General features: G+C 46.5%; 1 protein-coding gene across 1 annotated transcript in view; it reads right to left on the reverse strand.

The window, feature by feature from the left end:
• Positions 1-19,071, reverse strand: part of ITGA11 (integrin subunit alpha 11) — a 157,411-nt gene that overhangs the window by 80,985 nt on the left and 57,355 nt on the right. Inside the window, exons 3-5 of the mRNA XM_065412727.1 lie at positions 10,560-10,669; positions 5,670-5,761; positions 1,858-1,972 (exon numbers count right to left, since the gene is read on the reverse strand). Coding sequence (XP_065268799.1) covers positions 1,858-1,972; positions 5,670-5,761; positions 10,560-10,669 — 317 coding nt within the window. The remainder of the gene's footprint in view (positions 1-1,857; positions 1,973-5,669; positions 5,762-10,559; positions 10,670-19,071) is intronic.

Raw genomic sequence — 19,071 nt, forward strand, 5'->3', positions numbered from 1 at the left:
ACTGCAAAGTGGAAATTTATGGCTTTATTCCCTGCAGCAAGGTACTCGCTCTTGTGATTTGTGTGAAAAATCTGATTTCAATCAGACGTAAAGACCTTCAGGTCACATTCGCTTAAATGAAATCGAGAGAGCCCACACCCCTGGTTAGCTCTGGCAGGAGAGAGCTGGAGAACTTTCTAAGAATAATATTGTACATAAGCAATCTCAGATTGCCGGCTCCGATTCAGATTTGGACCTCCATCCAGTGTATTAGATTACTTCAAATGTTTAGGGCCCGATTCTGCCACCATTACTCATGTTGAGTAGTACTTTACTCTGTGAGTCATCCCTTTGATTTCAAGGGGGCAACTTAAAGAGGCCCTTAAGTGCTTAAGCATCTGCTTAACTTCAGTGTGAGATAAGCACATGCCTACGCACCATGCAGAATCAGCGCCAGCAGGAGGTGATGCACCCAGTGGAAGTGTGGGAGAATCTGATCCTGGCATTGTAACTTCCTGGGGCAGGGACCATGCCTTCTTCTATGTTACCCAGCACTCAGCACATGGATAGTGCTCAGGAAATAGGTATAGATCAGTATTTGCTCCAACTAAAGAGAAGGGGAGCTTTTGCCACAGTAAAGATTAAGCCAAAAAAAAAAAAAAAAAATCAAGTGAGGACTTCAGCATTTTGTCCAATAGCAACACATTACGAAGGACTGATCAAATGAGCTGATGAAAAGGAGGCAGTGGATTGGTCAGTTTCCTTTCTGAAGCCTGCCATTGTCCAGTGTTATCCTTATGGCTTTCTTTTATGCCCTCGTATTTTATAAGAATGAATGACGTGTCTCAGAGAACTGTTGGGGGAGCAAAGGATGGACATGCCATGAGTCAGTGGGTACATGATTCTATCAGAAGGGTCTAGTGAACTCATAAATCACGGGGAAGGGAGCTTGAGTGGTCTCATATCAACTGCTCCAAATGGAAGGAGGACTTTATATTTCATGCTTGTTCAATTATTATTTTAAGATAAAGTTAGGCTTGGTAATCTAGTTTCTTCCAAGGCATCAGTTACACTTCTCAATGTGATCATAGCAGCATCTCTGATTGATAAGAACGTCTGAAATGACATCATCAACTTGCACAAATGGGGCACCAATGAGAGAAATTCATCCTACAACATTACATTATAAGAGGGGAAATTTAAAGAAAAATACGGTTAAAATGTTAGTAGGCTCTGAATTCACTCCCCTCCATTACCCAAAGAAACCCTAGCTCATCAGCGGCCTGTTCAACAGGATGGAAGCCAAAATTACCCAAAAGAGGATGTCAATGTTGGCAGCTAAATCAGTGGCTTGATTTTTCAGAGGGGCTGAGAACCCAGAACCTCCACTGAACCCAACAGCAGCTGTGGATGCTGAGTGCCCATGAAAACCAGGACACTTATTTAGTGCCTAAATATGGAGCCAGGTGGCTGACTTTACGCAACCAGGTTTGAAAATACTGGCCAACATTTTTAGCTATTCAGCAAATCAGCTTTGTTATGTGCAGCCAATGCCTGAATTCTTTCCCTCTTTTCCCTTCCCAATACACTGAAGGGTGCTGATCAAGTATGCCGGACACTTATTTCTGGTTTTCGGAGCATAAGGTGCTTTGTCTTCCTCGAGTGTCACTCAAAAGGAAAATGTTGGCCAGATGTCTGTGCATGTAATCCCCTTTGGGTCGCCTTTCTCGAATCATTTCCTTTGCTATCTTGCTTCCTTTTAAATCCTGACTTCACTTTGTTTTCTCAATGGCATGAAGTGATTAAAGAACAAAAATTCTATTTAACTTCAAAAGCAGGTTTTGAGTTAGAGGCTACATAACAGATTGTGTCTCATACTCTGGAGAGCAGGAGCGATGGTCTTCGAGAATCTGAAGTTGGAGTTCACCCTGGAGCACATTCCCGTGGTATAGTAAGAGCTTCCGCACTCATGGGACCAGAGAGGGCTGCAAGCCTGTAAAGAAAATTGGGAAAAATAAAACATCAGTGAGGGGTTGAAAAACTGCCACTTACTTAGCCTCTGATTTACAGGCTATAAAGATCTATAGTGAAGAATCAGAGATCTGCACCTATGTACAACTTGGGGACTATTCTGGCCAAACCCCTCCAATGCCAGCTCAGCCTGCATGAAGAAGCACACTACGTGGGGTTTCTCCAGAGCAAATTACGATGAGACTTTAGCCATTAAGAACATTGTGCGCATGTGGAGAAGACAGCCAGGGGGGTCACAGATCCTGAAGGGGGAGCAGAAAGTAGAAACAGAGGGAGAAAATGGCCTAAGTAAGGAAGTGACAAGTATTTTCCTTTCTAAAATATGTGAACTCTTGGGATGATTGGGTGTTTGTGGGTTATGCTAAAGCAGATTTAACTTGCAGGATGTTGGCTCATGGCAAGGGTGTACTAGCATTTTATCCTGTACCAATATCTTCTGTTTAGGAGGAGTTCCCTGCCAGGCTTTGGGCTGGATTTAGACAAATCCTCACCTTGTCATATAAGGCTCTAGATCCGTATGCATTGGCAGTGGCAGCAGACAGTGTGGAGACAGCAGCTTGCCAGGAGTCAGAAATGGCAGTATCAGAATGGCAAGAATGTGTGGAGCCAATTTGCATTATCCATTTCTCAGGAACCTAAGGGGATGTCTCCATCGCATTGTAAAGCCAGCTCTCTGGGACCCGGGCTTGATGTTTCCAAGCCTGTGTTTGAGCTTTGCAAATCTGGCCTTACAATTGCTGGACGTGGGTTGCACAGCCATGCTAACATGTCCATACTGCCTGAAAAAGCACAGGAACAGATCTGTACAGATACATGCCTAAAACCCCGAGCAGGGGTATTCTATTTGCTACCCAAGATCCATAAACCTGGAAATCCTGGACGCCCATAATCTCAAGCATTGGCACCCTAACATCAGGCTTGTCTGGTTATGTGGACTCTCTCCTCAGGCCCTACGCTACCAGCACTCCCAGCTATCTTCGAGACACCACTGACTTCCTGGGGAAACTACAATCCACCGGTGATCTTCCAGAAAACACCATCCTGGCCACTATGGATGTAGAAGTCCTCTACACCAACATTCCACACAAAGATGGACTACAAGCCATAGCATAGAATAGTATCCCCGATAATATCACGGCAAACCTGGTGGCTGAACTTTGTGACTTTGTCCTCACCCACAACTATTTCACATTTGGGGACAATATATACCTTCAAGTCAGCGGCACTGCTATGGGTACCCGCATGGCCCCACAGTATGCCAACATTTTTATGGCTGACTTAGAACAACGCTTCCTTAGCTCTTGTCCCCTAACGCCCCTACTCTACTTGCGCTACATTGATGACATCTTCATCATCTGGACCCATGGAAAAGAAGCCCTCAAGGAATTCCACCATGATTTTAACGATTTCCATCCCACCATCAACCTCAGCCTAGACCAATCCACACAAGCGGTCCATTTCCTAGACACTACTGTGCTAATAAGCGATGGTCACATAAACACCACCCTATACCGGAAACCTACTGACCGCTATACTTATCTACATGCCTCCAGCTTCCATCCAGGATGCACCACACGATACATTGTCTACAGCCAAGCTCTAAGATACAACCGCATATGCTCCAATCCCTCAGACAGAGATAAACACCTACAAGATCTCTATCAAGCATTCTTAAAACTACAATACCTACCTGCTGAAGTGAAAAAACAGATTGACAGAGCCAGAAGAGTACCCAGAAGTAACCTACTACAGGACAGGCCCAACAAAGTAAATAACGGAACGCCACTAGCCGTCACCTTCAGCCCCCAACTAAAACCTCTCCAGCGCATCATCAGAGATCTACAACCTATCCTGAAAGATGATCCCTCACTCTCACAGATCTTGGGAGACAGGCCAGTCCTCGCTTACAGACAGCCCCCCAACCTGAAGCAAATACTCACCAGCAACCACACACCATACAACATAAACACTAACCCAGGAACCTATCCTTGCAACAAAGCCCGATGCCAACTCTGTCCACATATCTATTCAAGTGACACCATCATAGGACCTAATCACATCAGCCTACCATCAGGGACTCGTTCACCTGCACATCTACCAATGTGATATATGCCATCATGTGCCAGCAATGCCCCTCTGCCATGTACATTGGCCAAACCGGACAATCTCTACGCAAAAGAATAAATGGACACAAATCTGACATCAGGAATCATAACATACAAAAACCAGTGGGAGAACACTTCAACCTCTCTAACCACTCAGTGACAGACTTGAAGGTGGCAATTTTGCAACAAAAAAACTTCAAAAACAGACTCCAAAGAGAGACTGCTGAATTTGAATTAATATGCAAATTAGATACAATTAACTTAGGTTTAAACAGAGACTGGGAATGGTTGGGTCATTACACTAATTGAATCTATTTCCCCATGTTAAGTTCTCCCCACACCTTCTATGAGTCATCTCGATTATCACTTCAAAGGTTTTTTTCTCCTGCTGATGATAGCTCATCTCAATTGATTGGCCTCTTACGGTTGGTATGGCTACTTCCACCCTTTCATGTTCTCTGTATGTATAAATATCTTCTTTCTGTATGTTCCACTCTATGCATCCGATGAAGTGGGCTGTAGCCCACGAAAGCTTATGCTCAAATAAATTTGTTAGTCTCTAGGACTAGGTCTACACTACCCGCCTGAATCGGCGGGTAGAAATCGACCTCTCGGGGATCGAATTATCGCGTCTCGTCGGGACGCGACAATCGATCCCCGAATCGACGCTCTTACTCCACCAGCGGAGGTGGGAGTAAGCGCCGTCGACGGGAAGCCGCGGAGGTCGATTTTGCCACCGTCCTTACAGCGGGGTAAGTCGGCTGCGATACGTCGAATTCAGCTACGCTATTCGCGTAGCTGAATTTGCGTATCTTAAATCGACCCCCCCCCCGTAGTGAAGACGTAGCCTAAGGTGCCACAAGTACTCCTGTTCTTTTTGTGGATACAGACTAACACGGCTGCTACTCTGAATACTGCACTATATAAACCTTCTGACTCAGGTCTGCGGTTTGAGCTATGTCCACACTGCAAAATGACAGGGCTGGACCCAAGTCACAGCGGGACTCGGGATCTGACCCATACACCCCGCTAGCAGCATCCTCGGATGTGGGTCCTGAGTGCTCGCTGTTCCGAGTCAAACTGATTTGTGTGTGGACAGAAGGGGAGCTTGAGCGCCAACTTGATTAAGAGCCTGTGCTTTGTGTGTAGTGTAGACATTGTGACCCTATGGAGCCCCTTAATGCCAACTAGCAAAGGCTTCATTGTTCCATGCACAAAAGGAGGCATGCCGCAATAGAAGCCAAGACTGAAAGCTTGATCCATGAGGTCAACAGAACATTGAGGTGAAATGTTAACTGTAGGTGTTTGGAAAATGCATTTTCCTTTGGCAGGCTAGAGAAGCTGCTGCCATCTTGGAAAGTGGAGGTCTCGTCTTTATATTCATAACTGCATAAAACAATCCTGTTGGGGTTAAGTTAATGAAATAAACGACAGACAAATAGCAAGAGGAACGTTGCTGCAGAGATCCTGGAGAGAGGCTCAATATACTAAAAAAGCACCAGGCAGTTTGCATATTAAGAGCCAATTATTTATAGACAGTATCTTATTTCTTACCAGAAAGCTCTTGTCCTTGGGGTTTGTGGTCAGACTCAGGCCAAGACGCATGTTATCTTTGCGCTCTGACACATTGGAGAGTGTTACTCTTCCTTGAGAAAGAATACCAAGGTTAGATGCGCTGTATCATCCAGCAGGGTGCGGCTAGTACACAGGCTTCTGAAATGTTTTTATACGTCACGGCTGGCCAGCTGGCCGAAGCTTTACCATTGTGAAGGAAGTACCTCGGCAGACCACAAGCGGACAGAAGAATTGTAACACAAACCAGAAAATCCCACATTTTTATTGTGCCACCATGAGTATCCTAGTAAGTGTAAGAACAGATCCAGTTGAAGGACTGCAAGACATCTTGATCTTGTTCATGTCACAGAGCCTGTATTTTAGCTCAATAGATGCAACTGCCACAGAGCCAAGATCTCAGGCCTGGTCTACACTAACCCCCAAATTCGAACTAAGGTATGCAACTTCAGCTACGTGAATAACGTAGCTGAAGTCGACATACCTTAGTTCGAACTTACCGCGGTTCAGACGCGGTCCACACGTGGCAGGCAGGCTCCCCGTCGACTCCGCGGTACTCCTCTCGCCGAGCTGGAGTACCGCAGTCGACGGCGAGCGCTTCCAGGATCGATTTATCGCGTCCAGACCAGACGCGATAAATCGAACCCGGAACTTCGATTGCCAGCCGTCGAACTACCGCGGTAGTGTAGACCTGGCCTCAGACTATCCCTGGATGGGCTGAACTGACAAATAGAAAAAAAGTCTTCTAGGGAATTAAATAATGAGTTAAAAACCTGGACTTCCTACCAAATAAGCCTTAGAAAAACCTTTTCACTGGTCTAGCAAGTAATTGCGGGTATGAAACACGTGCAGTTGCCAATGTATATTTGCAAATTTATTCCATTTCTTAAAATTGAGAGTGTCCCACAATGCAATGCTTTCATTCGGCTAATGGTAACATCGTTTGGCTTCAGCAAAAGAAATAGTTTTATCTCTTCAAGCCTCCAGCATGTGGTTAGTGGGGGTGTAAACACTAACCTGCCGGGGTGGTCTGGCAATTTTAAATGCTCACGGGACTATGATTGTACATCTCTTTGGCACGTGGGCCGTGCTTCGCTGGAGTGCACGTCTGAGCCTAAAGGTGCCCCAATGCCTAAAGGTGGGAACTGAGCAATTAATGGGAAGAGCAGGAGGTCTCTTCTTTCATCTGGGGCTTTGCATCAGCCTCTCTCTCAAGGCTCTTGTGGGCTTTTAAACGGGAAGGAGCCTGAACCACAAGTCCATACCCAGTCCCACACCCCAGACTCTGGGGGAGCATAGATCCTGAGCTGAACTTGGTAGGTTGAATACTAGGCCCATGTAAAAAGCTTGATTCCTGAACCCTTGAACTTTGAGAAAGCTCAGACATGGGGCGGTGCCAGATGTACATATCATGCCTCTGGCCCACCTACAACTTAAAGGATATTTTCCATTGTAACTGGAATTGTATTTGTTCATATTCAATTACAATTGGGAAACATAATAGGCGGGACTGGCCCTCCTGCACTCGGCACAGATGGGGTGGGGCTTAAAGCCACTTTTATGCCTTCCTGATCCTGTGGTCACTGGGACAGTACTGAGGTGCAACTTAGAGCAGTCTCAGGGTTGCTCTACCTTGAGCTGGCTGGTAACAGCCTCCAACAGATTGTTTCAGCATCTCGGAAGCAGCTGGCTCTCAGTCAGAACCTACTTTCACTAGCCACACCCCAGGTGCTTAGGGTAGGGACAAGCATGCAGGGCAGGGTGTAGGAGGTGCTATGCTGGTCCTGTGCCACCTGGGGATTCTTCAGGCCAAGAACATCCCAGCCAGGGAATCTCAGACACATTAGACCTCTGGAGGGCAGGAGAATGGATCTGAATATTGTGGGGCTGAACTTTTCTGCAGGATCAGTGCTGGAGGGGGAATGAAGGGCAGGGGGTTGTACATGAAAGTAAAAGCCCTGAACTTTCCTTGTGGATCCGTGCACGGAGGAAACCCTCCGTGCAGCTGTCTCCTCTAGTCACCACTCCCCTTGTCTCCTGTACACGGTATCCCTGGGGTCAGAGATCCATGCACAGGGAGCAGCGCAGGCTAGGGGCCAGATGGGGCAAGGCAGGGTGAGGGGTGAGGTACGCACATCAAGCCCCGAGACACCCACAGAGAACATCCTGGCAATGTCACAAAGCTTATGGTTGTGGTACCTCTTCCCTGGAGCCTCCAAATTGCTGGGGAACCTGTCCCCAACTCCCACTACTCCAGGGGCAGCAAGGGAAGATAAAAGGTACTTGGGTCTCCCCGCTTTCTACTCAGAGTCTGGTTTCCTCTCATCCTGTGGGTTCAACGCATTAACGGAGTGCTTTAAAGCACACCCAAAGTTTCCAGTGCAGCTTTGATCTTTAGTTAAAGACCCACTTTGCGGGGTGAAAGTAACTTAAAGGATTTACCGGTACTCTGGAGTCCTTATGAGGGGGCGGGACCTCTACTGGAAGAGGCGGGGCCTTTAAATCCCCGGGCACTTTAAATCAGGATTTAAAGGGCCCGGGGCTGGGGCTGTGGTAGCAGCAGCTGGGAACCCCGGGCCCTTTAAATCACCATTGGAGGGGCCCTGGCCTCTGGCAGAGCTTTAAAGGGCCCGGGGCACCATTGCAGTAGCGGCAGCCGGAAGCCCCTGGCCCTTTAAATCACTGCCAGAGCCCCACTGCCGCTACCCCAGGGCTCCAGCAGTGGGGCTTGGGTGGCAATTTAAAGGGCCCTGGAGGGTAGCGGCAGTGGGAGCCCCGGGCCCTTTAAATCGTCCCCGGAGCCCTGCTGCCTGAGGAGGTGGCAGCGGGGCTCCGGTGGCTATTTTAAGGGCTGGGGCGGTAGCGGCTGCCGCAGCCCTGGATCCTTTAAATAGCTCCCGAAGCCCCTCCGCTGCTTCCCCAGGGCTCCGGCAGCAGGGCTCTGGCGGCAATTTAAAGGGCCAGGGGCTCCAGCCACTGCTGAGAGCCCCAGGCCCTTGAAATTTCTGCCAGGGGAAGCCGATCCGCCCCAGTACAGCACACCGGCTCTTGCCGCTATGTGGTACCGGGGCGTACTGGCTTACTTTCACCTCTGATGCTAGGAGCCAGGGTTTGATTCCAGCTCGTGTAGACATACTTGTTCTAGCTCATCGCACTAACGTGCTAAAAATAGTGTATCTGGGGTAGCGCAGACATCCGCGCGTGGTGAAACCAGCTCTCCAGGCTGAGTGCAAACCCGCCTGACCCCCGTGGGTACGGACTTGGTGTGGCTTGTCCATGCTGCTGCTCGCTGCTACCAGGCTACCCCAGCTACACTAACACTTCTATTTTTAGTCCACGAGCTTGATGCGAGCTAGTGCAAGTGTGTCTACCCGAGCCTGGAGTCCCACCCAACTCACAGTGTAGACAGAACCTGCGAGGCACAGGACTTTCTCGACAAGTTTTTGATTTTGGTCAGAAAACCCCAAACCTGAAAACTCAATATTTTCCGCTGAAAACCAAAATTGTTTCAGTTTTTGTCATTTTTCAGCCCAAAATATTTTGGTTTGAGAGAAGGAAAAAAAAAATGCTTTGGGGTTTTTTTGGACAAAAAATTGGAATTTTCTGCACCGTCCTCCCCCCCTCACCGCATTTTCCAACCAGCTCTAGACAGAAGTTCAGGTGGGGGCACTACCCACTTGGGAGACCCAGGTTCAATTCCCTGCTCTGCCACAGGTTTCTGGTGGGATCTTGGCCAAGTCACTTAGTCTCTCTATGCTTCCGTCCCCCTCTGCCCAATGGGGATAACAGCCCTGCCCTGCCTCACTGGGGGGGTTTGAGGATAAATACACTAAAGACTGAGGTGCTCAGACACTATGTTGATGGGGCCATATAAGTACAGTACCTAAGACAGATAGGATGGGGTGACTTCCCCTGGGATGTGGGGGTCTCTCTGAATATGGAGGGTCCCCCCTGTGTGTGTAATCTTAAGGGTATGACCAGGCTCCTTATACTTTATAAACAAATGCCCTTGCCTGTTATAGGTAACACTTCTGATCATTGTCTCTCTAGGGATTGGTTTTTTTCATTCTGACATTAATACTGTGTGTTCACACTCGGCCAGAACAATGAAATGGAGCCGTCAGTTTCACTTACTTCCCAGTCAGTTTCACTTTCTGTCCCAGTGAGATAGCATTTAGGCTGCACACAGGGCAGAGGAAGTTTTAAATCCTTCCCAACCAAAATCTCTGGGGCAGAATCACAGCTGGTGTAAATTGAAAGAGCTCCATCTGGGCCCCGAACAATTCACACCCGCTGAGGAGCCCCCCCAATGCTTTTTACAAAGATGGAAACTTTTCCTTCCATTTTAGGTTATGTGACACAATAGGGTCGGCGCTTCAGCTGGTGTAAATCACAAAGTCAGGGAGTGACACGGATTTCCACCAGCTGAGGATCTTTGTTTTTTAAAAAAAAGCAAAACTTGAGAGCAACAATGAACAGGCACCACCTCTGGAACCAGTTTGGCTCTCTGATTCTGCTCCCTCTGGAGACTGCACAAGCATTTTAGTCTCATGAGATTTAGTATTTCTTAAAGCCCCAGCTCCAGCCGTCACATGACTATATGATTATCTCAGCTGCCGTTTCAAAAACATGAAAACATGACTGGAGTGCACCTTTAAAGGCTCAAAAGACAGAAGATAAATAAAAAGAAACACACACATACATACACACACACACACATACATACATACACACACACACACACAGTATTTTATATATGACTTTAAAATCACAAGATTTTGTATATATTATCTCATGATCTGTGTGCACCTAACTCATAACTTTCTAGCACGCAGGCTAGCTGTGCTGCGTAAGTGGCAGGGCATGTGGTACCTAGGTTGAGTTTGGTGCAGTTGCCGTTAGTCTCGCCATTCACCGGACACTTGTAGACGTCTCCAGTCTTCAGCTGTCCATTGGTTTCATAGGGGGCTCCCACCACCAGCCTGGACAAAAGAATGTTCCGTCAGGACATGAGCGGGCACTTGCAAATAACACACATTTCAGCACCAAATCCAGAACCACCACATCAGAGAGACACCCAGGAATGGTTCAAATGATCATTTCTTGAGAGTCCCAAAGAAACAATATACAGCGCTGGTGAATTAATGCAGACAGAAAAGAAACACGCATGGTATTTGTTTGAAGGAAACATCCCTAAGATTTACATGATTAAAGCTGGACTTAAATGAAATACTTTTTGTTATGTGAAAAAAAAATGTTTCAATGGACACAAATTCCCTCCAAGTAGTCAGGAATCCATTTTTCTCCTCTGTGAACTGAAACCAATGGATATAAACGAGGGTAGAATTTGACCCTGTGTTGTATACGCATCGAGGCTGCAATTTTCCAATCTACCTAAAAGATATGGATGCCCATCCCTTGTAATGAGAATTGGATCCCTAATCCCATAGGTGGCTTTTATAGATAGGCTGAGATGTTCAGAGAGAGCAAGCTCAGAAGCTGGCAAATATTGACATTTTAATGGCTCCTTCCTACCATATTTGTATTATTGCCACAATAAATGACTTCATAACTTTCCATTCTTCACTACCGACTGTGAATTCATCCACAGTCCATGGGACTCCAGGCTAAAGTTTGTTGTTCAAACATCCTGACAACCTGGTAGGCTAATAACCTTGGGTGGGAAAAAAACCAACAACTCATGCCCCTTAAATATCCCCTACCTTGTAATGACATGTGAGGGGAAGCTTTCTCCACCTCTGAATAGCCAGAGGGGAGATGTGGTCATTCTCTGCATCCAACCAAGTAGCAAAACAAGTAATTTGATCTAACTTCTCTATCACAGCAGGGAACATTAAAGTATTATAAACATGAATAATTTCTGTTTGAAATTAAGATCTAAGAGAGATGGAGGTGAGTATTTAAAAGAAATGGCATGAAAATCAGAAGAAATAAAATGGAGGCCATGGTCTGTAGACTTGATGATACCTTGCAGGAAGACAACAGGACTGTAAGTCTGGTGGGCCAGCCATACCAAAGGTACAGAAGTTCAGGTACCTAGGTTATATAGTACAGGATAATGGTGACCTCAATGACAAACTTACAAGCAGAACAGGAAAGGCATAAGTGAAATGGAGAGATGTGTGTGGAATGATCTGCAATAGCAGAATGCCTTTCAAAATGCTGAGATGGACGCTTGGAGTGACAAGGATGGACCATGTTCAGAACTAACGAGTTAGGGGAAGAGTGAACGTGGTACCAACTATAGAGAAGCTGAGGGAATCCGGCTTAGATGGTTGGGGCATGTGAAAAGAAAATTGGAAGAATATTGAAAAATGGTTCTGAGTGGTAGCCATGTTAGTCTGTATCAGCAAAAAGAACGAGGAGTACTTGTGGCACCTTAGAGACTAACACATTTATTTGAGCATAAGCTTTCATGGGCTAAAACCCACTTCATCAGATGCATGCAGTGGAAAATACAGTAGGAAGATATATATATACACAGAGAACATGAAAAAATGGGTGTTGCCAAACCAACCCTAATGAGACAAATTGATTAAGGTGGGCTATTATCAGCAGGAGAAAAAAAAAACTTTTGTAGTGATAATCAGAATGGCCCATTTCAAACAGTTGATAAGAAGGTGTGAGTAACAGTAGGGGGAAAATTAACATGGGGAAATAGTTTTTAGTTTGTGTAATGACTCATCCACTCCCAGTCTTTATTCAAGTCTAATTTAATGGTGTCCAGTTTGCAAATTAATTCTAGTTCTGCAGTTTCTTGCTGGAGTCTGTTTTTGAAGTTTTTTTGTTGAATAATTGCAACTTTTAGGTCTGTAATTGAGTGACCATGGAGGTTGAAGTGTTCTCCAACTGGTTTTTGAATGTTATAATTCTTGACGTCTGATTTGTGTGCATTTATTCTTTTGCGTAGAGACTGCGTTTGGCCAATGTACATGGCAGAGGGGCATTGCTGGCACATGATGGCATATATCACATTGGTAGATGTGCAGGTGAACAAGCCTCTGATAGTGTGGCTGATGTGATTAGGTCCTATGATAGTGTCCCCTGAATAAATATGTGGACAGAGTTGGCAACGGGCTTTGTTGCAAGGATAGGTTCCTGGGTTAGTGTTTTTGTTGTGTGGTGTGTGGTTGCTGGTGAGTATTTGCTTCAGGTTGGGGGGCTGTCTGTAAGTGAGGACTGGCCTGTCTCCCAAGATCTGTGAGAGTGAGGGATCGTCCTTCAGGATAGGTTGTAGATCCTTGATGAGGTGCTGGAGAGATTTTAGTTGGGGGCTGAAGGTGACGGCTAGTGGCGTTCTGTTACTTTCTTTGTTGGGTCTGTCCAGTAGTAGGTTACTTCTGGGTCCTCTTCTGGCTCTGTCAATCTGTTTCTTCACTTCAGCAGGTGGGTATTATAGTTGTAAGAACGCTTGATAGAGATCTTGTAGGTGTTTATCTCGGTCTGAGGGGTTGGAGCAAATGCGGTTTTATCTTAGAGCTTGGCTGTAGACAATGGATCGTGTGGTGTGGTCTGGATGAAAGCTGGAAGCATGTAGGTAAGTATAGCAGTCAGTAGGTTTCCGGTATAGGGTGGTGTTTATGTGACCATCGCTTATTAGCATTGTAGTGTCCAGGAAGTCGATCTCTTGTGTGGACTGGTCCAGGCTGAGGTTGATGGTGGGATGGCCATACTGGGTCAGACCAAAGGTCCATCTAGCCCCGAATCCTGTCTTCCAAGAGTGGCCAATGACAGGTGCCCCAGAGGGAATGAACAGAACAGGTAATCATCAAGTGACCCATCCCCTGTCGCTCATTCCCAGCTTCTGGCAAACAGAGGCTAGGGACACCATCACTGTCCATCCTGGCTAATAGCCATTGATGGACCTATCCTCCATGAATTTATCTACTTCTTTTTTGAACCCTGTTATAGTCTTGGCCTTCATAACATCCTCTGGCAAAGAGTTCCACAGGTTGATTGTGCATTGGGTGAAGAAATACTTACTTTTGTTTCTTTTAAACCTGCTGCCTATTAATTTCATTTTGGTGACCCCTACTTCCTAGTTCTTGTGTTATAAGAAAGAAGTAAATAGCACTTCCTTATTTACTTTCTCTACACCACTCATGATTTTATAGACCTCAATCATATCCCCCCTTAGTCGTCTCCTTTCCAGATTGCACCAGTGCAAGGCAGCAGCAATACATGGGAGCGTCTGGCCACGTATGTCTATGATCTGGTTACTCTCCTTCACAGATTTGTGCAGTACAAGGTTCGCACATTGTTTATGGTTTAAGAACTATTATGCAGCGCCCTCAGGTTTCTCAGTTAAACCAGTGGTCGGCTCACGTTTATTATTCCTCCCTGGGTCTTTAATTGTATAAAATACAGTAATCACAGCTAGTAAAGGTCACTAATAGGGAGCTTTCTACCGCACCTGTGTCCATTTGTGAGATAGGCTCTGGGTTAGGTCAGGCCTTCAAGGTCCAGCCCGGTGTTGGGATGACGGAGGTGGAGGAATTGGCAGGCACCACCTTGGCACAGACTGCAGCCATCGCAACTCTGTTACCCTTTTACATGGTGAAGCGTATCCTCCCCCTGTTCCTGGCCATTTTTGTTGGCCAACACAGAGTGGTGAGATGGGGTCACAGCTGAGCTGCCCTCACCAATGCCCTTCTCCCCTGCTTTGAATAGTGCTAGCATAAAGTGGTAGCTCCATTCTCCAGTCACACTGTCACTGGGGCCCCAGAAATAGGAGCTGGGTAAGGCTAAGATTCTCCCTTTTGCAGTTCCATGGGACTGACACAGCCAGTCCTGCCAGATGATGTCTGCTGAGATAGCAGGAAGTCCTCTCAGCTAGTGGCCTGACCAGAATGTCCACAGCCTAGTAAACAGCAGTGCAAGCTGCAGCCTTAATGCCAGAGGTGGTTGAAACTCAGAATTTCCATTCCGCAGGAAATTCCGACGTTTTGGCATTTGGAGCAAAACCAAAACATTTCAACAATTTCCCATGAAATGAAATTTTTTAAAACATTTTTGGTCCATGGAAATATTTAGTTTCCAATTTTGATATTTTTCATTGTCACTTTTAAAATATATTATAAAATAAATTTAAAAAAAATTAAAGAGACAAGGTGGGTGAGGTGATATCTTTTATTGGACCCACTTCTGTTGGTGAGAGAGACAAGCTTTCAGGCTACACAGAGCCCTTCCTCAAAGTGAAGTGGCCAGTTCACCTTGAATTGCCCCTCAGAGTATGTGCTAACTACTTATGCTAAACTAGCTGTTTGATCTTAGAGACTAACAAATTTATTTGAGCATAAGCTTTCATGGACTACAGCCCACTTCTTTGGATGTAGCCCACGAAAGCTTATGCTCAAATAAATTTGTTAGTCTCTAAGGTGCCACAAGTACTCTTGTTCTTTTTGCGGATACAGACTAACACGGCTGCTACTCTGAAACCTGTTTGATCTTGTATTCAGCTGTCCCCCATGGATTGAAGAGCTCTCTGTAGCTTGAAAGCGTCTCTCTCACCAATGGAAGTGGGTCCAAATAAAAGATATTCCTGGGCAGGGCCGGCTCTAGGCACCAGCCTTCCAAGCATGTGCTTGGGGCGGCACTTCTCAAGGGGCGGCACTCTGGCCCTTTGGGGGTAGCTCTTTTCAAGAGTTTTTTTTTTTTTTTTTTTTTTTTTTTTGCTTCGGCGGCAGCACTCTGGATTTTTGTTGTTGTTGCTTGGGGTGGCCCTGTTCCTGGGATGGCTGGTTGTGGTGTCCTTGAGGCCACAGAGCAGGGTGACGTGTTTTCCTTTTCCTTTTTTTTTTAAAATTCGTTGCTGTTTGGTATTTGTATTTTGTATTTATATTTTCTTTTAACTATATGTGATGATCAGTGGGTCAGGGAAGCATCCAGAGCAGAGAGAGCACCCTGGAATGGGGACACCCTAGCCCCTGTCCTAAGTGACCATGACAAGGTTGGGGGTCAAGCCCCCCAGGAATCCTGGGCCCAGCCTTGTTGGGGTTACGAGGTCTCTGCCACCCAGGAGAGTGGACGGGGAGCCCTCGAGGTCAGGCAGGCCTCTGGGTAAAGGGAGTGGGAGTGAGGACTCAGAACCTTCCGCTAGCCCACTTCACCGGGGTCGTGTATAAGCCCGGAACGTTCCTAGGGGACCATTCCCTGCTTACACTTGGATAAGTGACACCTTTCAATCCCAGCCTGTAAACCCTGGATAAATATTCAGCACTGAGTATCGGCTATGGGAATGTGGAGAGCTTTGGGTTAGGAACTCTATAGGTGGTTTCAGCTAGCAGCAGTAACATGCTTAAATATGCACATGCTTGTCTCCACATCCAGATCTGTAAATGAACAGAAACCCTTTTGTTCTGCGTGGTGCTATACAACAGCTGGAAAAACAATGAGCCTCAGCACAGCTGTATTGTGTTATAGTAGGAATGATTATCTTTTTTTAACAACAGTGTTTCCAAAACGGCATTAAGAACTAATTCTTTAATTCCCTTGCAGTAAAACAGGGTTGCTCAGCAAATCGGACACTCCAAAAGTCTAATGAGCATTTTGGGTTTTTAAATGAAACATTCCTTGTTATGCCACTTTGCTAATAAAGAGACTAATTAGGAGAAAGTAATAACCATCTAGAGCCACCATCAATAACTCAGGCATCGTCTATACTTCAACCGCTCTGCCAGTAGAGCTGAACCGGCAGAGCCCCCAGTGTAGACACAGCTTTCGCCAACTGAAGGAGTTTTGTCGGCAGAGTAGCACCACCTCCCTGAACGACATTAGCTGCCTCTATTCTGGGTTTTTGCCGGTGTAGCTACGTCGGCTAGTGGGTGTTTTTTTCCCACACCCCTGACCAACACAACTATGCTGACAAAAGTTTGTAGTGTAGACCGGGCCTCCGACTCAACCCAAACCACACTTTCCAGAAGTTGAATGAAATCTGGATAACTCCCCACACGCCGCCAGGACTGGGAATTTCCAGGTACCGTTAAACTTCTATCTAGCTAGAGAGGGAGCCTGGGCAGAGAGGCCATGACTTTGGGGGTGAAAGAACAGGGATCCTGGTAGCAAAGAGACAAACCTCAAAAGATGGGTAGGGTCTTGCCTACAAAAAGAAAGAGGTTCAAAAACTGTGTTTGGTCCATTTCTAATTTTTAATTACACTCCAACCAATTCCCCACGAACAAGGGCAGATATTTCCATTTTAGATCTTTTTGCTTCCCAAGAAGAAACAGAACTTTATGAAAAGTTCTCTGGAGAGCTTCAGAGCTTGGAGACTTGAAAAAGATCCTTCCACTTCCACATATAGAGGTCCGGCACTCTTCTGTTAGTAGTTACAGAGTTCAGTAACGAGCTATTAATAGCATCTCCCAGAGTTCATCATTTACACAAATTCATTCTCCTAAAGCAATACTTGGGGCTTCATGTCTGTCATGGAGGTCGCGGAAGTCACGGATTCTGTGACTTTCTGTGACCTCCGTGACTTCTGTAGGGGCCAATGTGGCTGACCCCAGCACTGCCCAAGCAGCTGGCTCCGGGGCCAGCTGCTCAGGGGGCCCTCAGGACAGCCACACCAGCCACTGCTGGAGCGGCCCTGGGGACAACCACACCAGTCGCTGCTCCGGTGGCCCCCAGCCATGGTCCCAGGGCAGCCGGAGCAGCCGCGGTCCGCTGGCACCAGCAGCTGGTGCCACCGACCTCGGGCGCCTCCCACCCCCCAGCAGCAGCTCCCGCCATCCCCCCAGTGCTGTGCCAAGGTTTAATCACAGGTATTTTTAGTATAAGTCATGGACAGATCACGGGTCCTGAATTTTTGTTTATTGCCCGTGACCTGTCCATGACTTTTACTAAAAATACCCATGATTAAATCGTAGCCTTAGCAATAGTCACACCAAAGAAAACCAGCTTCGGAATCAGACCACTCCTAACGTCCTCAAACACTTTCCTACTGGGGGCATCTTTCCCTTCAAGGCTCAGCTAAACTAATACCTATCAACAGCTCATAGTCCAATACTTTTACATTGCCGTCTATCAGGCCTAAATGTCTCTCATACAAAACACAAAAATGTCACGGCTCTAAAGCAACACATTCCACGTACCTCCCAGTCAATTTCACAGCTTGAAGCTACAGGGAAACCAAAAATATTTGCAGACACAACAATAAAGGTAATGAAAATCAGAAGCTAACGAAAATAGCATTTCGTCTCTGAAATACAATGGCATTGTTTTCCACTTTGGATTAACTTTAAATTGTCACTGAGCTGTAGTCACCAACTGTACATGGAAACTTGGCAGCTAAAGAAATGCTTTCCCGGCTATTTAAAAGGTGGACAGAGTTTTAGTTACAGGAGACATATGAATGTAGACTAATGTTCACAAGAGCAGTTATTAGAATGTGGTAATCATGTAATCCTTCATTCTCAAGTCGGTTAGAAGCCTGCTTGTATTATTGTGGTTTATGAAGTCATGCGCTAGATGCTTGTCTAAAAATAAGATCCTGTCCCAAATCAGCATGAAAACACATCTGGGAAAGGAAACCAATAAATAACAACAAAAGGAGCTAATGAGAGGGCACAAGTCAGCAACAGTATTTGTCATCTCCGTAAATTGTTCCATGGCAGCAAAACTCAATGCATGACATTATTTTTTGTTTGTTTCCCGTTAAAGCTGTTAGACTCTCCTGTAGCGTAAGACGGTATTTCATGTTTCCAGAGACCAACTCCAGCATACAAAGCAATGCCACGTGTCAGCTATTGTACGAGTCCAGGCTCCAAGGGCCTTCAGATCACGTTTTAATGGCTTGAGGGAACCTGGGAACGAGAAGTGACCAGCACGCGTGTGATGGCCGCCCAGTTCAATGCACAGCCCGGGGCTGCAGGTACATGGCACGAGCCCCCGCCGGGCCGATCGCAGCGTTCTGAACTGTCGACTGGCATAAGGCACTTCGCGCCAGCTGCAAATGGTGCATTAGAGAGATTAGAGCAGTGATCAAAACGGGCCTTTCTGAGTCTCCAGCTGGCAAGACGGGTCCCAAAGAACAACCCGTTACTGTCATGTGACTGGACATGGGCAGTCATGCTTTGTGGTCGGAGTAGGAGTCAGGCCTAGTGGTTAGAACAGGAGTTAGTAGCCAGGAATCGGAGCTCAGGGTCAGAACTGGAGTCAGAGTCCAGGTGTCAGAGCCAGAGTCTGAGGTCTGGAATGGGAACCGAGGGTCAGAACCAGGTTAACTGGAGTAAGGAAAAGCGGGGGCAAGGCTGGGGCCAAGCCAGGATCGGGGCTGGAACAAGGCGAAAACAGGGCTGGGAACAAACAAGCAGCTACCACAGCCGAGGGTGAATTCTTTGAGCAGTCACTGATCTACAGCTGG

Source organism: Emys orbicularis, chromosome 10 (assembly GCF_028017835.1).
Source record: "Emys orbicularis isolate rEmyOrb1 chromosome 10, rEmyOrb1.hap1, whole genome shotgun sequence".
Taxonomy (NCBI): domain Eukaryota; kingdom Metazoa; phylum Chordata; order Testudines; family Emydidae; genus Emys; species Emys orbicularis.